Genomic DNA, 11,600 nt, shown 5'->3' with positions numbered 1-11,600 from the left:
GAATGATTTTTTTAAACCTTAATATTTAGCTAATATTAAGGTTTGACAAAATTCTGCCCTTCCTTGGTACAGCAAAGACTGACAAGAGGACTACGGTGCTGAGTGGGTCCTTTTGACCCTTCTGAACTTCCCTGCTGGCAACTGCAAGAGAAAAAAAAATGCAATCCTTCACCCAGTCAAACTACTAGAGGAAGTCAGAGGAGGTGGAATGGCATTGTGAGGCTGCTTTTGGGGAAAAGAGGCAAAAGGAGCAGGTATGACCGCCTGATTTCTATGTACTAACTCCAGCATAGCTCAGCCTGGAGAGGAGAGCAGAGGACACAGAGCCAGGATCTTCCTAGCAGTGCCCACTGACAGAAAATTCTACTTAAATATGAAAAGAAAGCCTTTTACTATAAGGATGGCCAAGCACAGGTTGCCTAGGAAAGGCATAGAGCAGAGATATTCAAAACCAAGTGGGCACAGCCCTGGGCAATCTGCTCTTGTGGACCCTGCTCTGAGCAGGGGCTGGACCAGAGCATCTCCAGAGGTGCCTCCAGCTGTGGCCATGCTTTGACTCTACAACTGAGCCAAATCCTAATCTGAGTATGCTCATCCACTGTTCAGATAGATGGTGTGGAGATTATTCATTTAGAGACTCTTAGATTCAAGTCCAAGTTTGACTCAGCTTACCTGTGTGTTGTTTTTTTAAATATTTGTTTTACCAAAATAAGCTAGCAGTCCCACAGTGCTTACAGAATAAAATCAAAATAGGACAAGTGCATTCACAATACAACTCTCTCTAGTTTTGTGTCCTGGATGTGTAGCAGTTAAATGAGCATTATTTCCAGGCATTTTTGATAGCATAATAAAAAATACATGTATGGATGAAAATGGGAGCCTGGCATAAGAAAGCTCATGATTGATTCAGCTCTGCAAAACCAAAGACAAACAAATCAATATTTATTTAAAGAGCCTGAACAAGTTTCATTTTCTGTTCTACTGCTAAGAATTTTCCCCAAGTTCATATTTGACCAACTTAGCTCTGATCCAATTTAAACAGCTCCATGTGGAGTGTGTATCTTGCAGTCCATTGCTATTATAACTGGAATTTTGACTACTTAATCACTGGCTTAGTCCCAGAAAACTAAAGCAAGTATAGCCTTTGCCATTTCACAGATGGCAAAAAGAAGAGACAACACTGAGCTTTATCTTTACATCAGCAACCAAAGTAAATCACAAGAACAAACTAAATTTAACCTCCAGACACTTCAGATTTCACTTACTCCTTGATTTCTAATGCAGACGAAATAATTGACTTAATACAGCCCTCTCAAAGAGGTTGTTCCAAGTGTACTTCCACAAAAGAACTCCCATCACTTCACAGATGTCCCCTGGATATGTACTGCCACACCTCTAGTTACAACACAGAATGACATATTCCCAGTTTTATTCAGGGAACAAAGGAAAAGAGATTCTCTAGTTGGCATTAATGACACAAAGCCCCTTCAGGTGAAGCAGCTTCTCATCCTCCATATCTCAGCACAGTGTTCAATGATTCCCTGTCACCACATGACCCCTTCCCACTTCACTTGTTCAGAGAGTAAGAGCCTGAATGAGGCATGCAGGACTCCATGCAGCTCTCCAAAATGCAGTTTATCACATCCAAGAGGTTACAGCAGTCCAGGGTGGTGGGTGACAGAGCCTGTGCCTACAGCTGTCAGCTCCAGCTGCAGGCAGGCCTGGAGACCCTTTGGTTTTGGTTACATTGCATTCTATACTTTTCTTTGCTGAGGATCTTAATACAGTAGAACCAATCTATACCTTAATTTTTATCTATAGCCTATCATAACTACTATAATCACCATATTCTCCAATCACTAAAAGTTAGTACATTACAGTTTAAGCTAGAAGTTATTTTTCGGTTTTCTTGCAGTGGAAAATTCTGAGACCTTTTTTCTACTTGCCACATCAGCAGGCTTGTTTGCCTGTGCTATCTTCCTGCTTGGTAAAAACATCTTCTTGTTTGAGGTGGGTTTATCCTTTGCTCTAAGTCATAAAAACCCCTTCTAACCAGCACACCCTTTGCCTTCTTGGTTAGCCAGTAAGACTGGCTCAGCAATTCTTTTCTTCTATATAAAAACTTGCTTTCATTTCTACTCAGTCTTCAGATTCTACATTCAAAAATCTTTCTGCCAAGCATACACATCTGTGAGACCTTCTTGTCAAACTTTCATCCATCCCACCATCCAACAGCTTTTCCAGAAGAATACCTGTCCATGAGCTGCACCCCATTAAAAAGCTGTTGGATAATGGTAGGTCATGAGCTGGAGGTGAGTCAGTGTCAGGCTGGTGTGGGATGCAAACACCTTACTCAGCTGTGTATGGGAAAAAGACCTGGAAGAAACAGAGGAAGGCCTTTGCCAGAACCATGTGTCCAACTTCTGGCCCTCTTCAGGAAAGGCTGGAGGGAGACTGGCAGAGTGCAATGGGAATGACCAGAGACACAGGAAACATGACACACATGGGAAGATTGGAAGGATTAGGATTGTTCAGAGAAGAAAAAAAAATAAGGGCAAAAATTGTAACAGTCTTGAAATTGTAATAAAAAGAGCTTCTGCAGAGAGGAACAGAGTTTCTTGCTATTTCTCATTGGAAAGGACAAGGAAATCAGGCTTAAATTACAGCAAGATTCAGATTATCGTTAGGCTGGACTTTCTAACAAAGCAGTGTCAGACATCCAGGGCAGACTGAAAATCCCTCATCACTGACTGGGGGTATGAAGAGCAAGTCAAGGAGGGGCTGTAAGGAATGACAGGCACAGGTACATCTTCCTGTGGACTAGGTGGCAGCCTAAATTACCTCTCAAGGTCCCTGTCATCTCTCTGATTGTGGCAGGATATTATCTGGTTGTGAGGACCGAGCAGACAAACTGCAGAATGCCACCAGTATGGAATAAGCAATAACTACCATCTTCCAATTCTGCACTGACCCCCCAGCACAGAGCTGCTTTGTCCTGTGCTGCTTCTAGACCCAGGCTCACACACTTTTAAGAGCAGCTTTATTTAAGAGCAGTCTAAATATGACCAACATATCCTAAATTTATAATCTTCAACCATGTTAACATTGTACCAAAGAGGGACTGGAAGCATCCTGTGAAGAAGATTAGCCACACAAAATAACTAAATGCCTTGGACAGATAGAAAGTGTATTTATCTGCCACATTCTTTTTCCTCCCAGATAATTCAATGCTATCAGACATCCCTTCCATCTCACTCATGATCCTCTGCTCTTCAACAAGAGATACCAAGCCATTAAAATGAAGAATTCAGGAATGCTGATCTACTGCAAAAATAGATTTATGGTTCCTCTCTCAGACGTCAAAATATACTGAGCTGAGAAACACCAAATGACTCAGCCACAGCTTGGACTGCTATTAAAATACTTTTTGATCATGTTTGCCTAAAATGAAGCAGCTATTTTAATTATTTTGCCTTGGTACTCCAGCTCAGTAACTATCAATTGAAAATAAGCCTACAACATAGATAAGAAATAACTGTTTTTGACAGGATATTGTCCCTGAACTCTGCTGTAATGGAGTGGACAGAAGGTTACACAACATCACTCAGTGCTTAATCTCATGCTTGTCAATGGTCAAAGAACTCCCTGCCATGACAGACACAAAGACATGTTCTGACAGATCATCTCATCACAAATAGTGACCCGATTGCATATCTTGAATTCAGTTTCTTTTTTAAAAAGGGGTAGAATAGAGAAGGTGGGTGACAGCAGGACCATGGGACTTGCCCATTTCAATTGATCCTCTCAACAGAGCTTCACTGCTGCTCAGAGGCAAGGCTGAGAACCTGCTCTGCAATCCTTACCCAGCCTGCCAATGGGGCTCTGGCTTGATTTTAAGACTGTCCAGCTGAATTAACAGAGAAAAGTAGGATCTACTGATTTAATGGAGGTGAGACAAAAGAAGAGGATCTTTTTTACATCTGCACCCTGACAGTTGTGGTGCGTAACTGTGCTACACCTTTATGTAAAAATCTAATGTTCTAACAATGTGTATTAAATGGCTACAGAGGAACTTACAGCTTACTTTCATCCCTCCATTTCAGTGCTGTGAAGTGCTGAGGATGTTACACTTTTCCAGAGTAATTGTTGTTAGCCAGGCACTCTTTTCTTCCTCCCTGGAGCAGCTTAGTCCTTCATAGTCCTGCTTCTTCAGCCTGGTACCACAGTAAAGTTTACTAACAGCACCACTGTTCAGGTTACACACTGATTTATAGTATTACATGCACCTAAGAGGGAAATGTCAGTGTCAGAAGTACAACAGTGCTCACGAAAAAGCCTTTATTTGCTTCCAGACATCAGTAGTTGCCTCAGTTATTCCTCAAAGAAAATATGGAATATAAGACATAAGGCTGTGCTCTGATTTGCAAGCACTGAATGTGATGACAGCTATTTCTGTAAATGTATGAGTGTAGGCAAAGACAATATGGGGACAGAATGGGTGACCAACAAAAAACAAGCAGACAAAAAGAGCAATTTTCCTCAATAAAAATGTAGTTTACTCCTCTGCCTGTCCTCTTCTCCCTATGTTTACTGTTCTGTTGAACATTTAGCTTCTTCTAAATTGAGTACATTGGCCATCAGATCTCCACCAGTCTGTCAAAGAACCTGATTTTAGTTTTAAATCTCCCCTGCTCTAGGGACTATGTAATTTCTTTCCTTTTCCCCTTCATCCTTGAGTTCTGCTACCCCCTACACCTTTCAATTTTTCTACTTTTGCCAGGAACTAATTCTTTTGCTTTTAAAATAATTTTTACATTGTCTCTTTCTTTGCCTCTCTGTTCAGCCTCTGTCAAATGTCTTTTCCCCCATGCCTGCCTGTCTCTGTCTCCACACACTCCAGCACATAAGCATGTTTGATATGCCCACTCTTCCTTTCTGCTGTGTCATCCAGGGCTACCTGGGAGTGAACACAGTTAACTGTGGCTTTTGGTCCTGTCTGAGAACCAGGGGGGGAAACATCGATGTCAAATACTGCTATCTGCAGAAACACAGCATGGTAATAAAGCTCTTCGGTGCACACATAAAACACAGCACACGAAAATCTGAAAATTCAGATTTAAGGACTCAGTGCCACCAAAGTGACCGCAAGGAAGTAATGCTGTGAAAAACAGCAGCTCCCAGCCAGCTCTGCACCCTGCACCAGAGAGATCCCCGCTGCTCCAGATGCTCCCAGAGGTTCAGACACCAGACACACTCCACAGGTCCAGGAACTGCCCAGCACCTCTCCACCAGCCTGCCCTCCCTGCAGCTCCTGTGTTCTGCTCCCACCTCCACGGCAGAGGCAGCACTGCAGAGGGCAGGGACACTGCCTGGAACACCTCTGCCCCCAAAGAGCACCCACAAACCCCACAGGGTGACCTCAAAGCTCTCCATGGGATAATGAGGAAGGCGACTGAACTGACAAAGTTTAGGAGTTAAATGCTGGCATATGAAATTTAAAGGAGTCAGGAGAAGGATGGAGAAGCAGAGACCAATTCTGGATACAAGAGATGCATTGCACAAATAGATTTCCTCTTTTTTTTTTTTTTTTTTGTTAAAATCTCTTATTATAACATCACTATTACTTCTTGGGCTGCTTTTTTTTCAGCAGAAAGATGCTGCTGCATAGGCAAATGTTCTTCCAACAGCACAAAGAGGTACAGAGATACAGCACTGTTTTTGTACAGAACTGTCTTTTTAATACCACTCTTCAGCTCTAAGAGGTTGAAATCCATATTTCTGCAGCAGAATACATAACTTATGTCCTAAACTTGTGTCAATCAAACCTCCAATTCCAGCAGGATCCAGTCTGTATTACAGTGCTTTTTTGCTGGCTGGTAAACAGTGCACTTGAAATTCAATATTTTGAACCTCCAGTTTTTGACTTTGACTCTACAGCTGAATATTCAGGGTCCTCTGCATTGAACTGAATACAGCCATTATCAAGATGTCCCCATCTCTCAGTCTGAAGGCTGTTAAAATAAAAAGGATTGCACTGCCTTGCTGAAGAGAAACAGGAAAATTCTGAAATGTATACCCAAATTATTTCAAATCCCTTAAAAAAATCCAGATTCAAATAATTCCCTTTGGTTTACTGTTTACTTTAGAAAAAGCTGGTGTTCAAATTCTGGTTTAAATTCATCCATTTAAGCAAACTAATGCAAAATTTATCCCCTGTGTGTATTTTGAAAACCATGGCTAGGAGACCGTACATTTAAAAGAAGCAGGCTAGGATGAAAAGATTTTATCTTTACTGTTAACTCATTTTAATCCTCTGGCAAATAAAAAGAGATCCTGGCTGTGTAGTGGTCTGTGTGAAACAAAATTATGAAATCAGCACAGTCCCAGCTAGCACCGTATCTGATATTTAAAACACCACAACGTTTCACATAAACTGGTAAATTCTTCCACAGAGAGAAAGGACTTTAATGGCCACAGTGGAGGAATGAAATCTCCCCTCAAAGGCCAACCCTCCCCTTTCAGGCACAGGTGAGAATTAAAGCCTGACACGGTGATTCTGCACTACAGCACTTGGAGGAGCATCAGTTTTGTGCGCATTTTGCAGAGCTCCCTTCAAAGACCTTTTATTTGTACATCTTTCAGAAACACTATGTTCAGCATTAATACATTCCACATTGCAAATGAACATGTTCTAGGCAGGACTCAGGAAGATTCTTCCTCTCACACTCCATTTTTTCCTAAGAGATTGAAGAAAAAGAAAAAAGTGGAAAGTAGTAGCCTACAAGAGTCTTTAAACACTCACTGACTGTCTGGAGGGAAGGTTCTGAGGAACCAATAACATCATCTAGAATTGTCTGAGGAGCTGAAATGAAATAGTTTTCATTTATTTGTATCTTCTCTCCCAGCATATTACAAAACACACACTGGTTGGACCTGTCAGGTTCCACACACTGCACATCCATCCATTCCACTGCCTGTTAAAACAACACCTGACACTTCCATGCTCTGGCAGCCAGATCCCAGACATCCCACAGCAGAGCTATTCCGGCTTTCCACATACCAGGTGACTCATTGGTTTGCAATCCCATGAGGTCCAAGGCAAAAGAGGCTCTGCTGATAGACAGCCGCCAGGATAAGAATGGTTTTCACAATTCACCATTTACACTCAGCAAGGTCCTGCTAGAAAGACCAAGGTCCTTTCTGGGCAGGCCCTGGCAGAATATCAGAATTATGCACACTCTGACACGGTAACAGCCCTGGACACTCACACCAAGTCGTGACCTAGCACTGGCTGCAAAAGGAAACTGAGGCGTTCCTCTGCCACAGAGACAGGAACCACTGTGGCACTGGAGAGCCTCCACAGGCTCTCAAGACTCCCCAGTGCCTCAGTCCCTGAGCAAACAGGTTTGGCCACGTTGCTGCCACAGTGTGCTGGTTCACCTCGTCACCCCTGCAACTGCAGCAAGGGTCTCTCATGGGGTCCTCAAAGTCTTCTGAAAGCAAGGTCTCCAATGAAATCACAGCCCCAGGCTGTGCCAAACACTGCCCTGTGTAAGAGTCTGTCCAAGTATTCCCCTCATCTGCCTCACAATCGTCATTTGGGGACCACTGAAGAGAAGACCCCCTCCCTTTTTGCAACAATAGCTTTGGAAGCTGTCCCACCTCTCAGCCTGGCTGGACTTCTCCTGAGTTTCGGGTGGTCTCCCACAGAAGACCCTCACCTGCTTTACAACCACCGTGACAGACAGACTGGGATGTAAGAAGCCTCTCCATCAAAGACCGAGACATGAAACCCCCATGTGAAAAGGCCCCTCTGCTCCTTCCAAGGACTGGGACTGAAACCCCCAAGCCGGGGGAGGTGTGTGGGGGAGGCAAGCTGACCAAAGCGAGATGTTTGCCTGCAGGTTGTGACCACTGGACCAAGAAGACAACGGCTCTCATTTACTGTTGAGAACATGGACTACCTGTTACATCTATTCTTTATTGTATCTGTTCCCCCCCCCCCCCTTGCAATTTTCAATAGAATTATCATAATAAAAACCTCTGAATTAGCTAGAGATTTTGAGATCTCCCCCACGTAACAGGCGGATCCTCGCCTGGACTGGACCAAAGGACTTCGTCTCTATGTTTGGTAGCTCTATCCCCTCTTTCTCTCACTTTCTCTATATTTTTCTCTCCTTTAATCTCTCTATCACATTTTGCTGTGGTCACTCAATAAAGGTGCATTTGTTTTGATTATTAGTGCAAACCCCCTGTGCTGTGTCAGTTTTTTGCACCCTGAGATCAAATCCACGAACCATCACGAACCCCGTTCGTAAGGACAGATTGTGACACCCTGTCTCTACAGGGCACCACTGCTGTCTGTGCTGCTGCTGCAGCCCTGAGCCAGTGGAAGTCATGGAGCCCATGCACAGAGTCAGTTATTAAAAGATAACCCAAGCTGTGCTAAAAGGCAGCAACATCTTTAGCAGATGGTAATACAAGGAGCCACTTGAACTTCTGTACCTTTCCCATCATCTGACAGTTACATTGCCAGAAGGGAGTGCATCGACCCGGGCACACCATGCTCCATCAACCACGAAATGGGACTGAAGCATCACGGAGAAAAACTGGGGAGAGGGTAAGATATCATCCAAACAGAGGCATGGGACCACCATTTTAATGGTGTCTTACTGCTGCTTGCCCAAGCAAACAGAGAGTGAGTGAAGGTAATTAAAAGCAGGACTGACAGATTTCCCCAAGGACATACAATAAACCAACACTACAAGCATTAGAAAAAGATGTACTTAAGAGAGAATAAAACAATTCTTCCCCCCAAATGGTGAAAACACAGCAGTTAAGGACAGCTAAAGTACATACACCTTATACAAATGACACACTGTTTCTGCCAAAACAATATTTTATCTATCTCTGTCTGGGAAGCACTGACTGCAATATAATGGAAATTAAGAAGGGATGAAAATAAACATCTTTCCTAATGCACAGTGCATCATGAAAGTCAAATCCTGTTAAGCCTTGACTGTTGAAGTAATCCTTACTCATGCAAAAAATCCCAATTAATTAATCAGGGAAAATGCTGTATTAGCCTAAAAATCTGAAAACCAGCTGAATGCAAATGCCTTCTTCACATGAGGAAAGTGTTATCCAACAGACTGGATCCTTCAGGACAGTCCATTAACTTCATGAAGAACATGTGGAGCTTAAAGACACCAGGACTCTTTACCAAGAAATTGAAGTATTGGGGCACAGTAGCTGAGCTAAACGTGTGTCTGCTGAAATAAAGCTGTCACCTTCCCTCCCTGCTTGGATTAAACAAAAAACAAATACAGGACATAAATTATAAAATTCCCTCAAAAGGCTTTTTTCAAGGGCAAGTGATTTCTTGTATGTAGGTCACCATTTGACTCGTTCAGAGGGAAAAACCATGCGGGCAGCAGCGGCTGTGTTTCAACATAAGGAATGTATTTCACTTTGTGCTGGAAATATTTGCAGAGTGTCCTCAAAAAAAAAAAAAAAAGAAAAAAAAGAACGTGGGTAACAAGAAAACATGCTGCAATGAGCCATGTGAGGCTGTGCACAATCAAATTACAGGAGGTAGCATTTTCCAGCGGTTCGAATCACAAGATATTGCTTCTATTCTGGGATGTACCTGGCTTACAGTTTGACCTTGGGTAATAAATGACATGCACTCTCTCTGGGCATCCCTCTCCTCATTTGCAAAAAGATGCAAGGTTTGGTCTGGCAATGTACTAATTAAAATAATTCTGTACTGGGAATATTTATCGAAGGACACAAATTTTGCTCAAGCTTGAGTACATAGAGACTAGAAATCATAATTCTCCTCACAAAGAAGCAAAATATTTCAGTTGCAAGTTTTTAAAATATTAGTTAAAATTAAAAAAATTAATTTTATTTTATTAATGGTTATTGGCGTGCTTTGTTTCTTGCACTATGCATTTAAAATTACAATGTATTTGACAGAAGAAATAATACTATAGAAGGGCATTGGCTCATCAATGAAAACATCAGCAAAGGGTCACAGGATACGTTTTATTGGCAAAACAGCAATTAACCCACCTGCTAAATAGAGTCCACAGTAAGTGCACAGCTGTGCTTATCTGTGGGGATGTGTAACTCTTTACAGCTGCCTTTAGTACAATTTGTCACCAAGCAAGCAAACAGAGGAGAGTTCTCCCACTGCTCACGCTGCCTGTGAGAGGCGACTGCACCCACTCTCCCAACTGTTCAGCAACTGCTCTCAGGGATGTAAGGCAAATGGAAATAGCTTTAAATAAAGCAGTGGAGTGCAGGGTGCCACCTCCTTCTGCTGGAATGTCACAACACCATCATGAGCACTGACATGGGTGCTGGACACACTCCCCTAATGCAAACTGAACCAAGAGAGATCGCTTCTTTCTCCATGAGAAACCATCCCTTCAGGCAGGCACTGCTGCACAATGGATTGTGACGTGTCTACAAAACTTTCCTGTCATGGGAAAGACTACCAAATGAAAAATTTGGTTGTGTTATGGTTACAAATAACATAATCATGTTAATGGTTATGATCGTCAGACAACCCTGCACAAAGAATCAGTAGGCTTGGTATGCTACTTGAAATGCTCAGTGTGGTTAGGAATTCTAGTTCAAGGCAATCACAGCATTTAACATTCTTCCTGGCTTCTCTGGATACCCTGGAGCCTCCTGAGACCTCCATTAAGTGAATCTCCACAGAAGCCAATTGCAGTGACTGGTATTGGATGGGGCAGAGCCACTAGTTTTACATCATTTATTTACTTATAAATAAATCTTGCTTCCTCTCCTGGGAGGGAAGAAAGCCAGAAGCATATGAACTTGCAAATCAGTGATTAACAGAGGAAACACAGATTGGACCCGACAAGAGGAGAGGGGAAAAAAATCTACCAACTGCCTGCTCAGATACCGCACTGACCACTTAGTAACAATCACCACAGCAAACACAATCAGTTGCGATAATTATTATGCCATAATCAGTGGAAGCTCTGAACTGTCAGCTGAATTGTACTGACAATGACAATGTCCTGGGGTAAAGTTCTGACTACTGAAACCAATACTACGTTGAACCATAACCACATCTCACTCTCCCAGCAAAAACTCCCTGCTCTCATTCATGAAAAGCACTAAAATACACGGCCAGATTTCAGAAAGTCTGTATGCTGGGGTTAGCAAGACCAAATGCCTCTGAAAATCGGGTTTCTTCCTCACAGATTACATCACAGCACCGCTTAATATTATAGGGCTCCTCTCTCTGTTTTACTCAACGCTGTTTCTTTTCTTACTCACTTCATTTTACGGAAATACTCTTGAAAAGCCCGGGGTAGCTTCTGCCAACTAATTCACCACCCGGCAACCAACAGCTGATGCTCTCGGCGTGCCCCGGGATGCAGCGCTCCGCTCCACAGCCGGGACCCCATCCCGCTCCCTCCGGCCAAAGCCGCATCTTTTCATTTCGGGAAGCAGCGCTGACGGCAACAGCACCCAGGGACTCATCCCCCGGGGGCTCTGAAGCCGTACCCCGAAAGTGCAAGCTGCAGACAGCCTCTAGCACCGAGGGCACCGTCCAG

The 11,600-nt window shown here is 43.1% G+C and overlaps 1 protein-coding gene across 1 annotated transcript in view; it reads right to left on the bottom strand.

Annotated features, from left to right (window-relative positions):
* Positions 1-11,600, bottom strand: part of LANCL3 (LanC like 3) — a 33,669-nt gene that overhangs the window by 20,396 nt on the left and 1,673 nt on the right. The window contains exon 3 of the mRNA XM_031060193.1: positions 11,330-11,538. Within this exon, the coding sequence (XP_030916053.1) occupies positions 11,330-11,538 (209 nt within the window). The remainder of the gene's footprint in view (positions 1-11,329; positions 11,539-11,600) is intronic.

The sequence above is a fragment of the Geospiza fortis genome, unplaced genomic scaffold (assembly GCF_000277835.1).
Source record: "Geospiza fortis unplaced genomic scaffold, GeoFor_1.0 scaffold20, whole genome shotgun sequence".
NCBI classification, from domain to species: domain Eukaryota; kingdom Metazoa; phylum Chordata; class Aves; order Passeriformes; family Thraupidae; genus Geospiza; species Geospiza fortis.
The sequence above is the reverse complement of the archived record's forward strand: the minus strand, read 5'-3'. Positions and strand labels throughout refer to the sequence as shown.